We start from the raw sequence: 20,305 nt of genomic DNA, 5'->3' as shown, positions 1-20,305 counted from the left end.
ATATATATATATATATATATATGCTGGAAGGGCCCTCCTCTGTATACTATCAGTCAGCGCAATGGGAGGACACGGAAGAGGACCTTCTCTGTTGTTGTACTTTGGTTATGAAATATCTTCTCTTAGAGGCCCAATGAAAACATCATTGTTCACAAAACTGAACAACTAACCAAAACTTTTTTGGTTCAGTTTTACAAACTCTCTTTGATTTTACACCAATAGTTATAAATTATTTTAAACTATTTTAACAAGTTTTCATCTGTCTTTTTAACTCGTTAAATTATTTGATATGTTTTTAGCCTTTTAAAATAACTTTCTTATTATTTACACTGCTTTAAATTAGTCAAGTTGGATCCCTGAGAGCTTTGGATAAAGGGTGGGATATACAGTAAATATTTTAAGAAATAAATATAAGAGGAAGGGAGGATGATTTCCACTGGTCACACTCATAAAACAGAGACATACCCAATGGACACAATCCCCAGTAGTTGCACATATAACATCAGTGTTAAGGAACCTATGCACATACAGTGGTTTGCATGGATGACACATATGCATGAAACCAAACGTGGGTCTGTCAAGGGGCACAGTCAATCAGTATCGGGTGCTACTAGTGGTGTCATTACCCCTCAAATATTCAATGAACACACAGGAAAGTGTATCAGCACCTATCCACAATACTGTATTAAAGTTCCAATATTAGAATGGCTAATTTGAAGGTCAAATTAGTACTTTTTGGTTCTTCATTTTACACATAAAAGAGGCAAGGAGGTAAAATGTTATGAAACCTAGTGTTCTGAATCAGCCCCCCTATTAAATATAAGGAAATGTCCAAATCTTATTTAATAAGTCTTAAAGTTTAAAATAAGCACATAATTATTTACTGCAGTGCAAAGCTGTCCTAAAATAAGGAACATGTTAAGCACGCTGATACCTGTATGAAGGAGCTTCCTCACCACCATTAGCTGCATCTCTGTATCACATCATAGAGTAAGTACTCTGGAAGAGCTTCTCATCTTCAGAAAAAAAGCTGTTTGTGAGGGGGAATGCAAGATGCTGGAACAGGAAAAGGGGTCATACAACATATACACATGCATACAATGCCATGCAGATACCTTTGCATTCCAGCCATTAGTTTTATTCACTGCTCCAAATAAAAATTAACTATTGCATTAAGAGCCAAATTACAAACTCCAAGTCAAATTAGTAAAACGTAAAGTAGTTCAGTATATTTTCATAATTAAACCTTGTTCTTCAGACACTGAAACTATATTACTACAGTACTCTATTCTTCTTTTCATGCAAATAACTTATGCATATTTATCTGTGAAGTCATTTTAATTCATTTGACTATTGATAAGCATAGATATATTCGGTCTTCAGATGTTCTATTGGTTTTCATGCTTAAAAACACAAAGCAAAGAGGCAAACGAAAAGTAGTTAATGTCTTGCATGTATGCAAAGTCATCGTTGCTAGGCAACCAGCAGATAACAAATCTGAGAGAGGTTTGCAGCTCCAGTTGACTTTCACATAGAAATGGAAAATCTTGGTTGAAAGCTCAGAAAGAGTTCACAGAAATGTTCTGCAGCTTATTTTACTATGGTCACTTCTCTCTTCTATTACTATTTTTATTGAATTTAACTATTTTCATTCGGTACAGGAAAACATCCTTAAACGGGTTACTTCTCCCAAGAGTAAGCCTACTTAAATTCATTTTACTTAACACCCCTGAAAACAATAATGGAACACATTTCTATTTGGCCATAAATATGTTGTAGGACACTCATCCAAACGTCTATCCCTAAACTCCATGTTATCCCCTCCTCTGGATTAATCATTTGGGTCAAAAAGAGTTGAACCAAAGTAATTTAAACTGGATAGCTGATGGGGATAGCCTTCTCACAATCTAGTTTAAGCAAAAAGTCAAGTCCCTGTCTCACACAGCTAGCAGGTGCATCTGAGCTCTTGAGCTCTTTTTTTTTTTAATGGAAAGAACATGGAAATGTGGTGAGATGAGGTATTTCACAGAAGTAGAAAGGGTCCCATCGCCTATCCAGTCCAACCCCCTGCTCAGTGCAGCTAAAGCATCCCAGCAAGTAGCTGTCAAGCCGCCTTCAGAAAACTTCCAAAAAAGGAGGCCCCATCATCATCTCTCTAGGCAAATGGTTCCACCATCGAACCGTTCTTATTGTCAAGAAATTCCTTCTAATGTTCAGTTGAAATCTCTGCTGTAACTTAAGCCTGCTATTGGTGCCCAAAAGGTAGGCTGTAACTTCAGACCATTAGGTGTGGTTCTATCTTCTGGGACAGCAAATAACAGGCCTGCCGCTTCCTCTCTGACAGTCCTTGAGGTATTGAAAGAGTGCAGTCATCTCTCTCTCTCTCTCTCTCTCTCTCACAGACACACACACACACACACACACATACACACACATACACATACAGTCTTCTCATCACCAAGCTAAACAAGACCAGCTCCTTCAACCTTTACCCATGTTTTGTTCTGTATACCTCTTATCATCCTTCTTACCCTTCTACAGGTGGATTTGGAAACCCCAATCAATTCCAAAGATATCAAAGAGACATTTGACAATGAAACAACCCCACCCAGTAGTACCAAATTTCATCAGAAATGGGGAGCAAAATTGGAAACCAAGTGAGCAAGCAGTAAAAGCAAAATGCAGGTAATGGGGTTCACTATATTATCCCCCATACTGAACAAAGAGTCCACCCAGGGCTCCACGAGTGATCACAATCTTGTATTAAAAGTGCCAAAGACAGTAGGCATTTTGCACTATATAATACTGTAACAGAATATAATACAGGTTAAGTGTCCCTTATCTGACATGTTTTAGATTTTGGATTTTTTATTATTTTATTTTGGAATACCTGTATTTGCACATATGCCCACAATGAGATATCTTTGATATGTGACCCAAGTCTAAACACAAAATTCATTTATGTTTCATATACACTTTACACACATAGCCGGTAGGTAATTTTATACAATATTTTAATAATTTTGTGCATGAAACAAAGTTTCCACTGAACCAAAGCAAAGATGTCACTATCTCAGCCACCCGTGAAAAAAGTGTTAGTTTTTGGGATATTTTAGATTTAAAAAAAAAATTGGATAAGGGAGACTCAACCTGTACTATAACAGAACCTGCATAGTGTATTGCTTTGAGCACTGGACAAGGACTGTGGAGAGTGTGTTCAAATCCCCACTCAGCTATGGAAACCCATTGGTTGACTCTGGGTAAGTCATGCTCTCAGCTTCAGAGCAAGTCAAAGACAAACCCTCTCTGAACAAATCTTGCCACGAAAATCCCACGATAGGTTTGCCTTAAGGTCACCATAAGTCAGAAATGACTTGAAGGCACACAACAACAACGATATAGGAGAACAACATGACTTCTCCTTCTTCCTTCCCACTGTCCTAGATGAAATTCATAAGGCCCATCAACAGCATCGGGGGGGGGGGGGGACTGGTGAATGTCTTGCAGTGTTTCTCCATCCTCCAAAGGAAAAACTTCACAACTCTCAGAAACAGCAAAATAACAATAATAATATTAATAATAATGACTCATTTCCAAACACAAACTTCAAAACAGCCCTTAGCACACTTTCTAGACATTATTTTTTCAAATTACTTTGTTCTGCAGTCCATGAAATTATCTGTTAGCATAGTCTGCACATAAATTGGGAAAGGCTTATAAACTTAGTATGTATACTTCTTGATGACCAAAACATCAAGTAAAAACTTTCTACATAATTGAGACTCTAGAGTACCAATACTACAGATAGACCTCCATATTTCCTCCTATATCTTCAAACAAAATGCTATGCTATCAGGTTCATTCCTATGGGTTACATTTCAGGCCACAGGAAATCAAGAGATGGATATACACATGTGAACCAACGCCATATATTCTACAAACTCGGGAAGTTACAATAAAGGTGTTATTCCTAAAGACAGTCCTGACCAGAGCAGACCCACTCAATTTATGTATCACATGACTCACATTTGATACATGATTGAATATGTATACTCTAATTAGGATGTAGGCCTAATATAGCCATGGCATTGTATTTAACATCAGATCAATTTTTCTATACAGTAATACAAGAGAATTTTACTTTGCCTTAGATTTACAGGTATATTTTTAACTAAAAGTACAATTTTAAAAAATGTACAGGAAAGAAATGTGCACTTGTAAAACGCACATGGATATAAAGTGACACACATATTACTTGCTGGAAATATGAGGAAGTCTATAATGGTTAATAATTTCTAAAAAGGTCCAGAATGAGTTCTGTTTATTTCTAATTAAAAGAAACTTTACTACTCAGTAATTGAAATAAAAATATATACTATAATTACACAGTCATCTACAAGACTAGTAACTAATTTAATTTTATTTGATCACTATCATATTTGAACTTTTCATTATCTTTCTTGGGTACAATTTAAATCATGTTCACTATGTTATAGGTTACTAACAGGAAGAAACATTTAATTAAAGGATGGCAACAGAAACACTGCTCTAAAAATAAATGCTGAAGAGTGAATAAAGCAGTAGAACTGGTATATAATTTATAAAATTAATAGAGTTACTATCTAATTTATATATTATTACTCTATAATAGAGTAACAGAATTATCATAAGTACATCATTACTATATATACATTACTTTTTAGACAATCTACTCAACTTTTAATTAAAATAAAGAAATGTATGTATAATAAAACAGAACACACAACATCCTCAATGTGAACATGCTACAAATGAGGACAGCTAAGTACATTCAATGCAACCGATGTTTTAAGTGATCTGAAATATTAACATGAATTTTGTTCATGTTTGCTATAAAAAGCAGTATGAAAGAGACAAGCCATTATTTCAAAAGCTCCTTTTAGATGCCTAAATTGAAGAATTCTTTCACATTTATCCCATCTCGCAACTTTCTGGGGAAGTCAGATGCCAAGAGACCAGAGTCCAACATCCTGGTAAAATGCATATGTTGGAATTCAATCTGATTAGCTCTGATTACACATCCCACACTTTCTCAAGTCACAAGAGCTAGAGGAAATTTGTTCTCTTCATGAGTGAACACAAGAGACTTATGGGACCAGCATCTCTCACACACACACACACACCATTAAGCAGAGCAAGTATGAACTTCAGTCAGCTTTGGGTTTCCACACTCCCCTCTCACTTGATGAGGTCATAATGAAGGGATCAGAAGCTTTCTTCTCTATGTTTAAGCACAGTTTAAAGTTTCATCTGACCCAACAAACTGTACTTAATTCCACTTAAGCCAACCTCAAGTCATGGTTCACAGCACTGTTTTCTTTACATACACACTACTCAAAGTGGTGGTCTGACAGTGGCCCAGAGGCATCAGCTGCTGGTTTGAGATCAGTTTCCAGGAAAATATGCAAATACAGTAAAAAAAATATGCACAAAGGTAGCTCTGGTCCCTGGAACATGAGGGTTAGTCTAATGTTAACATATTTTGAAAAGCAGTGTTCTAAACAACTTTAACCATATTTTAGGGATCACACATAATGCAAAAACATGAATAGTGGACATCAGCTACACAAGCATGTACTCCTTAGGGCTTTACCAGAAAAGAAGAGTATGCAACCTGAGGCCTGCTATGGCTCAAACTATCTTGATGCTTACTTCAGCTTGCAATGATTTCCAGTCATGTCTAAATATAGCATGGTGTCTCTGTAATCAATGAAGCAAAGCAAAATGGAAATAAATATACTCTTTTACAGCTAATCCTGAAAACATCTATGTGCAAATACCACAAGATGCTTCAGTTCCATCAACAAAATTCATCAGAGATTTCCAGACCTTTAGAAAAATATTCCAGTCATTAAGATTGCAATTTTTCATCCCTGGACACATCTCAGGTGACAGTTGTGATCACCATGATCAACACACTCAAACTTGTATCAATGTTTATCAATTTTCATTCTTCTTAGTTCTCACATTAAGAAGCAAATGTCAGGGAAGTGCTATCCATATCCAATCTATGCAAAGGCATTAAAGAAAAGTTGAATATATGAAAAACCAGTATCCTCATAGTGGTATCAATACCAGAGTCTCCTCAAAGAGAAGAAAAAAGAATAGATTTCATGTAGCTCAGATTTCAAGTGCCAAGGGCAGAACTGAAGCAGCTATTTAACCCGCAAGTAGACAACAGGAAGTAAATATGTGAACTTCTTTTTGGTTGTTTTTAATTAACTGACTCTTCATCCTCCTTGTGAGCTTTTTATTAGGGCAGCAAAAAATGAGTGACAAACTGCATAACATTTAAAAACAAAGGCAGCACTGGACCTCTCCAGACTCGTGAGTCTGTTATTTTACCCTGCTCCTCTGATCAAGAAATGAGGGAAAGCACATGCCAACTGAAGAGTGGTGTTCAACAAAAAGACCCCATTACTATGACTGCCTTATCAAATCAAAACAAAACACTTTGGCCACTGTAAGAACAAGGCTTCAAAAGCAAAAACAGAAGGTATTCTTAGGCCTGGCTTTCTCTTACAAAAGATTTTTTAAGAAAACTAAGCTATACCATACTAAATAATTGCAATAAAAGTGACAGTCATTTAAATAGCACCGAATGAAACCCTGCTGATAATGATCACATAATTTGCAAAAAGAACAACGAACTACAGAAGAACACAAAAACTACAAAAAATGTTTTAAAAATGAGGTGCTGTCTTATGGAACAGGGCAAAGGAATCTGAAAACCAAATTATCCAATTAAAAGGCTTAGTGAAATACTTTAGGTAGAATAAATGTGACAATGTGTTCTTTATACTGTATTTCCAAAAGCCAATCGAGTATGAAAAAGCTGCAAACTGTAAAATAATTCATCCAATAGTCAGTAACTATCCCCCATTTACAAGTTTTAAAAAATAGCTTTCTCAATACTCTTGGTACCAACTCTAGCTTAAATATCAACAATTCAATTAAAGATTTCAAATTAATCTCAATTATTTTGCCCATCATTCATACTTGATACTCATGCCTAATTTCAGCAGAAGCCAAAAACATATATTGACATTATGTAGTCCTTTACAGAAAATGGCACAATGGAAGACTTACTAGGAAGGTCCATTTTAATCAAGGAAGTAGAGTCATCCAAGAAATGGATAATTCCAGGGGCAGTTCAGGCAAAGCATGGGATCATATGCTAATTTGAGTTATTCAATATCCTGATTCCTAGCTCTTTCTCTTCAAGTTCTTTGCACAGCCATGAAATAAACAAGGAAAAAGGAGAAGATCCCCAAAATAAAAATAGAAGTACAATCTTGGAGCTGGATGACTTCTTCTCCTTGGCTAGAATGGACTTTCATGGCAAGTCTTCCAATTGCTAATCCCTGGAAGGGATGGTAGCAAGAGAAGAAACAACATGCTGGCGCACCTGCAGCCAAAGGATGCACAAGTGGAGGCAAATGTATCCAATCTGTAATGTCTGTTAAAAGTGGAAGGAGTGACCTAGATGGTGGCTCTCCAAATTTTCTCCATAGGTGTTTGTTGAGAAGGCTGCAGAAGCAACTGCTGAGCTGGTAGTGAGCAGTAACATGTTGTGGTTTAGGAAGATTGAGAGTCTCATAGTCTAAGAAGACACAAACATATCAGAATAGACAGAGAAATCTTCTGTCCCAGGGAAGTAGGTGGGAAAGAAATAAAAAGTGTTTGCAGCCTCCTCAAAGGCCTGGTGCATCTGATATAGATTTTGAGTGCCTGCTTGACATCCCATTTATGCTATCATCTTTTTAAAAGATAGGACTGGATGTGGACAAAAGGAGAGTAAAACAAGTGACTGCAAGTGGTGAAAATAAGAACTTACTTTTGGCAAGAACACTGGATCAAATCAAAGGTAAACTGACTGAGCTTCAAACTTGCAATCAGAGGGGTCCATAGGCAGTCCTGTCAGTTCTGAGACCCTCCTTGCTGAAGTAATAGCTATCAGGAAAAGTACCTTAATGGAGAGAATATGAAGAGGAATGGATGAAGGAGAGGGGATGAGAGTAAGATGTGGAATTCAAACAAAGAAATGAGAAAAATGTAGCCAGAAAAAGACAGAGTGTTTATACAGTGGACCCTTGTTATACGCTGGAGTTTGGTTCCAAGATCCCCCGTGTATAACAAAATCCTTGTATGCTCAAGTCCCATTAAATATAATGACATAGCAAAATGGTGTCCCTTATAAAAAAAATGGAAAATCAAGGTTTGATATTTTAAATTTATACTTTTTTTGAACATTTTCAAACCATGTATGCTTGAATCCATGTATAAAAAACCCATGTATAAGAAGGGCCGACTGTATCAACAAACTGTAAGACCGTTTCAAGTACTGCCCAAACAGGTCAGTGTCATTGAATGGAAGATCTTCTATAATTGTTCGGGGCTGGTCAGAAAGGCCTGATAATAGAAGCCAATCATGGTGATAGAGACCCAACACCCCAGCCATCGCCTTGTCTCCACAGCCAGCAGTGTGTTAAGGAGTCATGATCTGATGACCTGCCAGCTTGTATATGTCTGATTGAAAGAGAGAAACCATTCTATGTTACAGCACACCCTTCCTTTACACGGGTATCCATTCTGGACCCTCCTCACATAAGGGGAAAATGCGTCTGCTCGAGCCCCATTAGAAGTAATGGGGCTCATGCAAATGGTGTGCCATGGGTGAGCACCCCATTACTTCTTCCTGGACGCGAGAGTTTTTCCGGAGCAGCTTCCAGTGTATGCTGGAAGCCTCATATGGCATAATGCAGGCGCACTGTATTTGTTCCTGAGGTTATTTAGGAACGAAATCAGTTTCTCCCAAAGGAGTTGCCTGTAGGCCCCCTTGCAGGCCAAGTAGTTAGAGATCTTGGAGATGAGAGCAGCTAAAGAGTAGCATTTCTTCTCCATGGCATCAAGCTTCTTGCACTCCTTGTCCACAAGAGTAGAATGCAAATGGCATGAAGCTCTCAATTGGACAGCACTGACAATGATGGAATTACTGCTCCATAGGAGAAATGGCTGAATCATTTACTTTCTAGAGAGTTTCTAATTTGCTGGAAGTGGATGGGATGGATGACAGTGCTGACCAAGACTTCCTAATGACTTGCATGAGATATAGAAACATCAGTAATGCTGTAGAAGTGGTTACTTGCAATTGGATTAGCTGCAAAACCAGATCTTCCAATTGGAGTGAGATGTTGCTGGACCTTGATGTCTAAAGAATTGTCCATGCAGAGCATCTGATTAACATACACCTTGATATCATCAGTTGGGAGACATCATGAGAAGGCACAACTCATTGGAAAAAACAATAATGTTAGGAAAGGTAGAGGGAAGAAGAAAGAAGGGAAGGCTGTATGCTAGATGGATAGACTCTATTAAGGAGGTCACAGGTATGAGTTTGCAGAAACTATGCAGAACAGTGGAGGACAGGGAGTCTTGAAGATGTCTCATCCACAGGGTGGCCATGGTTTGAGACTGACTCAAGGGAAGTTAACAACAACAACAACAACAAGAAGTTATACTGCCATTGCTTCAATTGTTTCTTCTTTGAGAGAGAGAAGCCTCTTTTGAGAAGGTGCTTCTTTTGAATGGCTTATGCAGAGGTCCTGGTGGGTAAACACAGTCTTGAGTAGGAGGAGTCCCTAAGTAAATTGGAGGGCAGCAACATCATGTGAGTCCAAAGCTCTAGGATGAGAACAACTGTGAACTGTGTACTGTTTGGTGCTCCTTTTCTTTTCTGTAATACAGGCCTTGCAGAAATTATCTAAGACCTTGTCTAACTCGCTGTTAAGAAGTACTAGACTGCTGAAACAGAAATACTTAATTTGAGACCTAGCATCATTTTTTATACTGGTGGACATCTGCCAGGCATGGAATCTTATAACAGCTGTTGTTACCTTGAGCTGCCATGCCAGAGACATTTTCCTTAGAAGCATAATCTGTGGAGCACCACAGTACTGATTTGTTAAGCAGCCAGTTCCTCTATTTCAAACAGAGTAGCCACATTTTGATGATAATCTGGAAGAACATTGTGGAAAGAAGCTACCTATTCTCATAAGACCTGTTGTTAAGCAGTCAAACAGGCCCCATAATTACTAACTCTCATAGTCAAGGCTACAGAATAATACATACATCTGCTAATCAGATCTCGTATATGTGTTTAGGAGTTGAGTCCTAAGAAACTGCAGCAGACACAACAGCCAATCATGTGAGCCTGAATCCAAAGTCTAGCAGGATTAGTAAAAGAACTCCAAACCAGAGTTGCATATAGAGCACTAAAGCTGTTGTAAGTTACAGAACAAGGAGCCAAGAAAAGAGTGGGTACATATTCAAATTTCAGATTGAAATGAAACATTTTATACTTTGGTACTATATTCCTACTCATCCCACAGTACAACATGGACTGTGGATAGAGGTTTATATCTGTTTGCCTTCTCTTCATATTACCATAGTTAGGACTTTGTCCACAAAGGCAGCCTAAAAATATTTGAAATGAATAAATATCTTTAAGAGTAAATTCAGGCACTTGTTGCTATGTGCCTATGTGTTGTTTGCGGCAAGATTTGTTCGAAGGTTTACCTTTGCCTTTCTTTAAAGCTGAGAGAGTGTGACTTGCATCAAGGTCATCCAGTGGATTTCCATGGTTGAGCAGAGATTCAAAGCCTGGTCTCCAGAGCCACAGTCCAATGCTCAAACCACAATGCCATGCTAACTCTCTAAATTCAGGTAGTCAGTGCAATAATGCCAAAGCAAAAGGAGAAATATGAGAGAAGTACTTGAAGAAACACTGAAGATTGCAGATGTTTTTCTCTAGACCATTGCTACTCAAAGTGATGGTCCTTGGACTTGTGCTACTCCATGAGCCACTGGCTGCTGGTGTCTGGAAAATTTTCCAGGAAAGAAAGCAACAACTGTACCCAATGGTCACAAACATGGCACTGATCCCTAGCATGTTGACAAAAGAAGTCTGCTGGTCAACCACATCAGATAGCTTAAGAAACACTACTATAAACCATTCCCATCAACACAGAAATGTCAGCATGGAAAGGTAAAACAAAACCATGCATCTTCATCTGCCTTCCACACTTATGTTTCTCAAAAGCCTGGATAGGGGCATGTTCTTGGTGCAAAGATTTTGGAAGTATCTGCTGGGAAACTGAGACTTTGGGGGGGGGGATTCCACAAATTAATTCAGGCTGATAAGATTAATTAGGATTTCTAAGAAAATTATTTCTCAGCTTTTGACCTTTAGTGTTAGGAAATGTAATGGTGATCTGTATAATTTTTTAAGAATTTACTGTTAAAAGACTTAACCTGTCAGGTGCATATTTGTCTCTTTAAAAATTCAAATACAAAAATACAAGTTTTAATATTTAACCAAGGATTTGTATACTTTGAACTAGGATATTAAGTTGTACCTGAAAGTGTACTTTTTATTTATCTGACATTTTACCTTCTGAATGAAGCTGACAGTTTTATTTTTATCATTAAAACTCTTGTTCTGTGTGTATCTGGTCTTTGACTTTGCTCATCCATAAAAGATGGAATCCTATGCTGTTACATGAGAAATCTGGGATCCTTGCATCACATGAAAATGTATTCCATATTCTTTTATAACACATATAAGAGGGTCTACTCCCTATTAGCAGCAGTAAAGAACTGAATACTCCATATGAAAGTCAAGTAGCAATAGAAGGTTAGGGACATTAGAAAAGTTGCAACAATATAATTTGTAGTACTCTCCAGGAGGGCTTTGTAAAACACTTGAGGAACACAGTTCATTTTGAAATGAAGGATAAATACCTTTAAAGATTATTGTTCTGTATCACTCTATTCTATCTCCTCTTTCTAAAGGCAAGAATTATATTAAATATGAATATGATTCTTCCACTAATTAAAACTCTAATTCATTCCTTGAGAGCAAGAGAAGATTAAAATTACTTTCCCTTTGTTCACTATGGAAATTCAGATCAAGTATTTTGGATCTGTGATTTGATGGTCCATTTCCAATAAAATATATGGCTTTTAAAACTTGTAAGATTATGCTGTTTTGAATCTCTCACAGTCATTTCCATATAAACTCACAATGAGAACCTAAATGCTACGGATCAGTTCTGAAAAAAAGAGATAAAAATGTATTTGTTCTTGAAAGGCAATATAGATTAAATTCAGTAATGTGATAGAGCACTACAATATTACCAAGATTTTTGGTATGAAAATCTTTAAAGATAAATTTTCTACATTATGCTAATTTCCTAAGCATACTACACACACACACACACACACACACCACACAAACATGAAACTTTATGTCATTCACTCTTCATTTGACGGAAGACTCCACAGAAATTATAACTAAACTTATAAGAATATGACAGTATCAAGCAGTCATAATGAATATGAATTCTAGAGATTTTCTCGAGACCCACCACTTAGCAAAGAGAAAATAGCACAGTGTCTAAGAGACTGCAAGTGCTTCACATGTAGAATGTTTCAGATTCATTCCATCCTGTTTTTTAAAAAGGATATTTAAAACAAAAAACAAAAAAAATCTGTGTGAGAAATAAGAAAGCCAGTGTTAGACAAAAGTGGGGTGCATACACAAATAATCTGACCTGGTTTAAAACAGTTAAGAATGTGTTAAATGTTTAGTTTTAAACAGTGCCTGACACAACAGATTTTTCGCACAAGTCAAAATGACACCTGAGCCGACTTACTTTTTAAAGACTGACACAGTGTTTATAAGCAGGAAAATCGAACTCACTTTGCAATGTATTACCAAAGCAACTGTTTTGCCATTTACCTTGATAATGCTGGCCCTTTCACATTAGGGACTCGGGGGGGGGGGGGGGAACAAACATTTTATTCTTATTTTAAAATGACAAAAATTTATGCTGCCTTAAAAATGAATAAACTACTATGGTGTAATGTTTTACAGACTGGGGACCCTTAGTCCTCATCAGATACAACTGGTATCTGAAAGGTACTATTATGCCATCATTCACGTATTGATTTTAAAATACCAGAAGGTAGCTCTGTAGTATCAAAACATAACTAACACTGTTACTCCTCAGAATGCTATTCGAAAGAGAATGAGGGGAAAAGAATGAGAGTGAGTGGTATAGCACAGACTGCTGGAAGAAACACAAAATGATTTCTAACTACCTAGTCACACTATGTAACCTTGGAACAGTTAATACTTTGCAAACTAACCTAGCAAAAAGGCTTGTTGTGAAAATGAATGGGGATAGCCACCCTGTACCACAATCAGTCCTCCTTGGAGAAAATGAAGCATATCATCATCATCATCATCATCATCATCATCATCATGAATAATTTAATTTATTTTGCCCGCCCCTCCCGACGGATTGAGGCGGGGTTACAACCTGATAAAAACATACAATACAATCATAAAATCCAACAGTACCAATAAATACATCCAGTTCCAATAAATACATCAGTGGTTGTTTACAAAGAGTCTTCTCCGAGGGGAAAGTCCTAATCAAGCTCAGGAGGGTAGGCCCGCCGGAAGAGCTCTGTCTTGACTGCCTTCTTAAAGGCGTCCAAGGTAGTGATAAGACGGATCTCTATATAAATCTGACAAATTAATACAATTACATTAATTACTGTGATGGTTTTCCTCAAAAATCTTTTAAACAGTGTGTTTTATCAACTGTATGATAGGGAAAAAATAAAAGTAATATCCCTTTATGGCAGGGTGGGTGAGAATCATGCAATATTCCAGATGTAACTGGGTTGCAACTCCCAGCAACTCTAGCCAACATAGCCAATGATAAAGAACACTGGGAGGTGTGCTTAAACGACATCTGAAGGGTTGCATGATTCCCACCTGTGTACTAGACGCTGCACAAGCACTAGCAGAACTAGCACACAAAAAGTGTGAGGATTGGGAAAGTATACTGCCATCTCTCTACCAGACTCTGGGCTAGTGGAAAACAAGAAAGTGGTTTTCATGGATGCTGGCCATGAAAGCCTTTGACTTTACATAGGAAAGTGGCTGCTTGCTTCTTTTCAGCCAAACAGTCGCCATTCATACGGAGGGATTCCCACTTTTTTTCTTTAAAAAAACATTTCCCCTTTTTGCATACTTAAGATGTCCCACAGTTATTCAGACACTCTGGCATTATCTCTAGATGAATCCATTTCTTTGTTGTACCAGTTGGCAAAGAGCCATTCAGTTTACTATGAGAAGGAATGTTACACCTTGATATCGGCATAAATAACCAATTCCTAAAAATTATATGTAATAACAGCAGTGCTGAAAGAACCTTAACTATGAGCAAGAATTCCATGGTACCATAAAGTTGTTATGGCAACAAGAACAGTCAGATAGAGAAAAAGACAAAGAATATGCACAGTTGTAATTCTGCCGACAACATAATCCTATTATTAAAATTTGTTAAAGAACTGGCATTACAACAAGAATCTCAGATAGTGTCGTCAGAACTTGCCTGGGCTTTATTCAGTATGGTCTTCTCCACTATATGTTAATATGCATTACTTCACATGTTTCTGAGTCCATTCTGAAGTTGTAAACCTATTATCCCTTCCAGTCTCTTCAGGACTCTTCATTTTGATGCCCCAAAATCTGCCTGGCCACAACATCATACAGACCATGCATGCTATGGTTCTCCCAGATTTCTGTCACCTCTCAGTGCCTGCATCAGGGAACATCAACTGTGACGGGTGCAGGGATCAATTGTCACGCTGCACTTCCCCAGAGGGCTGCACCTCACCCTCAAAAGTCAGCCAATGAATGGCTGAAAATGAAGTGTCTTCTGGCTTCTGGTCTTGGGTATCTGGGTCCAATTTCTTTATTGGGGGGGAGGGGGCTGTTGGAACATACCCACCACTCACATGTGGCTTTTAAACAGTTTTTACGTCCCAAATTTTGGGGAAGAATTAGTGGGGCTCAGGAGGCTTCAGGGCACAAACAAGCCCAGAGCTACAGCTTGTTGATATGTAAATACAGTATTCTAAGTGACAAGGACTCTGAGATATATAGCTTTTAGACTCTGCTTTAAAGGACTTGACAGGCATGCTGAAACAATATGACTCCTCGTGATCTGTTGCTCCCACCTTCTACCAAGCCTTGTAACTAAGGTAGGAATCATGCAACTCTACAGATATTGCTGGACTACAACTCTCAGAATTTCTCATCATTTGCTATCTTCCAAGGAGGCTCTCCTGGTCCTAAGCCAGTGTCTGTCTTCAGTAATGGACCGGATGAGGACAAAACAAGTTGAAACTTAATCCAGACAAGACAAAGGTGCTCCTGGTCAGTAGGAAGGCAGATCAAGGAATAGGGATCCAGTCTGTGTTAGTTAGATGGGGTCACACTCTTGCTGCTTTGATTATCTCTCTGTTTGCAGAAGATCCTATCACAGCTAGATCTTAGTCCATTAAAATTTTAGAGCGATAGTGTTCTGGTGGACAACCATTCTCCAGGAAAGGCAGATCCAAATCCAGGCTGCTGAAGAAGAAAATCTATGCAATGTTGAACTTATAGGTAAGAAATGGGGCAGGGGTAGCAGTCACTGAAAAGAAGAGGGGGGCAACAATGGTGAGAGATCTGGAAACCATTCCCTATGAGGAGCAACCTAGGGAGCTGGTATGTTTAACCTGGATAAGAGAAGCTTAAGGAGTGACATGATAGCCATGCTTAAATATTTGAAGGGATGCCTATTCAGGATGACGCAAGCTTGTTTTCTGCTGCTCCAGTGACAAAGATATGGAGCAATGGATTCAAGCTACAGAAAAGAAATTCCCCCTAAACATTAGAAGAACTTCCTGATGGTAAGAGCTGTTTGATAATGGAACATGCTGCCTCAGAAAGTGGTAGACTATCCTTTTTGGGGTTTTTTGAAAGAGACTGGATGGCCATCTGTCAGGAGTACTTTGATTGTGTGTTCTTGCATGGCGGTCCTTATGGTCTCTTCCAACTTTATGGTGCTATGATTCTGTATTTATTTTTTATTTCCTTCCTGGGGAAATCTATAATTTGGAACCTGTCGGCCACTGAAATATATTGACATAGGAGAGATCATGCAATTGAAAATAATCCCATAAAGTAGTTACAATGGAGAAAGGTTTTGGGAAGCCTGAGTGATCATTTTAAATTTTATGGCAACACAGTCTAGGACAAACCTGTCTTTCTGAAAAGACAGGGAAACATCCAGGGATTTATAAACAGCCAATTATGGGTATCTTTTCTTGTATAGGAAATCATGATCAGTTGATGTAATTTGATAATCATCTGATTTCATTCTCATGTGAGGACAAAAAACCTCAAAACCTGAAATGTCTTGTTCCTGTCAACGCTCCAACAGGACATACTTCTTCGAGCCAGAGAAGTCGTTTCCCTTCATCGAAGCAGTTCAGAATGGCTACATGACGAGAATCACCGATAATGATATTAAATCTTTAGTACTAGATGTTGAAGGAACCAATGTGGATGTGAGGGCGATCTGGCTGCGACATTTGTCACCCCATTGATCGCCAGGGTTGATTCGGCTGATCTGGATGGCTGATCTGGCTGTCCCCTTCCTCCCTCACCGCTCCATGTGCGTTCCTCCCGAAGCTGCACGCTCGGTGGAAGAGCATGACCATCCCAGATAGAAGGAGTGTACCGTTCTTCGGTCAAGGGTATAGGATAGCTGCACTCCACTGCTAGAACCTCCAAACATGCTCAAGGCCCATTTGTAGGAGAACGTAGGGTAGTCAAGCTTCCAAGGAATCAATGTTAGTACTATGTACATTGTGTGTCCAAATGATCCGAAGATAGCATTGGGAATTACACTGCCAATTCTAGTCCTCTTAGTGTCCCCTTCCTCCCTGACCGCTCCATGTGCATCCCTCCCGAAGCTGCACGCTCGGTGGAAGAGGACAACCATCCCAGATAGAAGGAGTGTACCGTTCTTCGGTCAAGGGTATACGATAGCTGTGCTCCCCTGCTAGAACCTCCAAACAAGCTCAAGGTCCATTTGTAGGAGAATGTAGGGTAGTCAAGCTTCCAAGGAATCAATGTTAGTATTACGTACATTGTGTGTCCAAATGATCCGAAGATAACATTGGGAATTACACTGTCAATTCTAGTCCTCCTAGTGAAGAACATCAAGAAGCAATTTACATTTGAAGTCCAGGTACTAGATAGTAACAATGTCCGGCGCCAGTTTCACGCCAGTACCTACCAGTCTACCACACGAGTCACTCCATTCTTTTGCACCATGCGCTTGTGTCTGGATGATGGTTGGAGCAGAATTCAATTCAACTTATCCGATTTCACACAACAGATATACAAAACGAACTATGTTGAGACTCTCCGGGTTCAGATCCATGCAAACTGTTGTATTCGCAAGATTTATTTTTCTGACAAACTCTATTCTGAAGACGAGCTGCCTCCTGATTTAAAGATTGATATCCCAGTCAAAAACAAGGGCAAGAAATGATACCGCCACATCAGGAAGCCCTCCGAGTCACACAGTGAAGCTGGATGAAAGTGTGGGTTCTTTTATTTTTAATTTAGTAACTTAATTTAATAAAAATTGGTATCTGTACTGTTGGGACCAGACGCACTGGTCTTGGTAGCTCCTCCTGATGATGTTAGATGAATGGTGAAGGCAGCTTGTTCACCCCACATTGCAGCTATAAGAAGTTTCCAAACAAACAAAGCAAGGGCTCTGTATTACTGAAACCACAGAGGACAATTACAAGTTATTATGGCTTTTTAAAACAGAGCCTGCATGCAGTGCCTTGGGACTAGGACACTGGAGACTTGGGTCCAAATCTTGCAAGTCATACTCTCTCAGCCCCAAAGGAACAGAGCACCTGAGCTCCTGAAGGCTCTTACTTGGGGAAGGAGACCAGGCGCTCCTTGAGAGACTGGACAAAAGGGTTTATCCAGTGATAGCGCAGGACCACAACTTGAGAGAGGCTGGTGTAGAATTCGGTCAGGGTGGTCAGAGAAGCCATGCTTGTGTGCGTGTGTGAGAGGAGGAGCTGCAGCAGAGCCAGGAAATCCTCCTCAGCCTCATCTGTAGAGAAAGAGGGAACAAAAACCAGCAGATCGGGGGGACTGGAGGAAAGAGGAGCCTATGGATGACCCACAGGCCTGGAGAAGCCCTAACTACTTGAAGGCCCTTTCCAAGCTCCCACCAACTTCTAGGAAAGCTCATGCTGCCAACTTCTTTCTTTCAATCAGTCTCAAAGGTGTACAAGATCTCTCTACATATTATCACTGGACCTAAAAGCATCTAGGAAAGCTCCTGCTGCCAATGACTTTCTTCCAGTGAGTCTTAAAGATCTCTCTAATACTGATTCCAGAGACTAACACGGCTAAAAAAACAAAACAAAACCCTGAAATGTCTTCTCACCACTGGAAAAGATTACAAAAGTTTCTTCTCTTTTTCTTTTGTTTTCATATGACAAGACATTTTTGTGATGATTCTACCAAGACCTTTTATGCAGTTTGGAATATTTGTACAAAATAAGATTGAGGATTTTTGCAACGTATTGAACAAAAACACAAAATTTGTGCAAAAATACTGCATTTTGTACATGACAGTGTTTCTGCATAAAAATAAAAAAAAAGCAGTGATCTTCTCAGTCTTGGTCAGGTGGAACTTTTTTGGCAACATTAACAATTTTTTCAACATGTCAAGGCCCTCATTCTTTTCAAGGCCAAGACTATTTGTGAATATTCTTTACATCCTAATTCGAGAATCACTACCTCCAAAATTAGAACAGCTATATTCTGTATTCATCAAAACCATGTGACTTTCTTATCTTCTCAACTGTACATGAGCCATGTACACAAACTATACTGACTATACTGGTTCCAGGTATCTTATATTTTGGGTTATGGTATTTGAAATAAATTAAGTGGGGGGAAATATATGTAGGGCAAGGTTAGGTCAATAGCCATCATTAACTATAAGATGAACCAGACTTGGAAGGATAACTTAATAGTGAATACAAGTAGGTGACATGACAAGATTTTGATGTTTGAGACTCTGTACAGATTGGCACAGGGTGCAGTGTCCTGATGCTGGATGCCGTGACTCTGCCCCCAGGGTGTCATGATGCTACGTGCCACTCCAAATGGATCCGGATCGGAGCCATGGCATGAGGTTGCCCCAATCCGGCCAGGAAAGGGCACAGTTTTTATAGCCTCTTAGTTACAAATGCTAGTATTATGGTCACTTCTCTGTCAGTGATTAATTTATGCCACTTTTCTCATCTTTTTAATCATTGATTTTCTACCCATGGTTTGGATGCTGACTAAATCTCAGCAAAAGGGCAAGCCCCTTCCACCTGTAGCAAGGACGCTGATCCAACTGAGATTTCTGCTGGAAGTTTGAGGATTCACCTACTCCCCTTCCCATGCATAAGTCTCTTGCCATCACCCTACTGTTTCAGAGAGTCTTTAAATCCACTGGAGAGAAATTGTGGGGGTGTAATAAGTTTTGAGGTCGGGACTTGTGGGGAGAGGAATGAATAAAAAATGCCTCCTTTCTCTCCTGCCTGCAGTAGTGCCCTGAGCAAGAAATTCCACTCAAGTAACATTGCTATTAGATCACTAGTTAGGATTCAGGTCAATTTTCCCCATTCCTAGTGTTTAAGAGAAACAATGAAGAAAAATTAGTTCTTAAAATTCAAATTGTAAATTAGTTCTTAAAATTTAAATATTTGAATAGAATAGTTTAATGATGTGAACAATCTAGTAGTATAGGTGTTCAAACCTATTTTTGAAGTAAGTTAATCCTATGTGCCTTCTGCCTGCATTAAAAATGTATAGCAACTATAAAAAAAGGTTGGCATTATTCACATAGCATTCAAGCGAAAACATTTCAATTAAACATTAAATCCACAGTTATCCATAAACCAGAAATCATATTTAAATCAAGAGTGGAAATGAGATTGAAAATAATTTCTATTTATAATGTACACATAAGCATAAACTATTTTTTAAAAAATCAGTGGAATTTACTTCCACATAGACATAGTCAAGAATATTTTTCAATGCAGAAAATGAGATTTGAAATAAATATTCTGAAATAAACTATTTTATCAACTTAAAAAACACACCTTTAAATAATTTTCCATTACTACTATTTTTAGATATGCTCAGTTATCAGCTACCTACACCCCCCCCCAGCTAACTTGGAAAGCATTTCCCCCAAACATTTGCTGCATAAAAATCTGTTTGTCAATTTCACTAATAGCAGGTTTTCTGGAGTGACAACCC

At 38.5% G+C, this 20,305-nt stretch overlaps 2 protein-coding genes across 2 annotated transcripts in view; one reads left to right on the top strand and one right to left on the bottom strand.

The window, feature by feature from the left end:
* The window catches only part of LOC121919691, a 29,610-nt gene extending 12,103 nt beyond the window's left edge, over positions 1–17,507 (top strand). Inside the window, exons 3-5 of the mRNA XM_042446529.1 lie at positions 2,542–2,657; positions 16,389–16,509; positions 17,064–17,507. Of these exons, the coding sequence (XP_042302463.1) occupies positions 2,542–2,657; positions 16,389–16,509; positions 17,064–17,507 (681 nt within the window). The remainder of the gene's footprint in view (positions 1–2,541; positions 2,658–16,388; positions 16,510–17,063) is intronic.
* Positions 1–20,305, bottom strand: part of AVEN (apoptosis and caspase activation inhibitor) — a 166,175-nt gene that overhangs the window by 66,568 nt on the left and 79,302 nt on the right. The window lies entirely within an intron of this gene.

This window comes from Sceloporus undulatus, chromosome 1 (genome assembly GCF_019175285.1).
Source record: "Sceloporus undulatus isolate JIND9_A2432 ecotype Alabama chromosome 1, SceUnd_v1.1, whole genome shotgun sequence".
NCBI classification, from domain to species: domain Eukaryota; kingdom Metazoa; phylum Chordata; class Lepidosauria; order Squamata; family Phrynosomatidae; genus Sceloporus; species Sceloporus undulatus.
The sequence above is the reverse complement of the archived record's forward strand: the minus strand, read 5'-3'. Positions and strand labels throughout refer to the sequence as shown.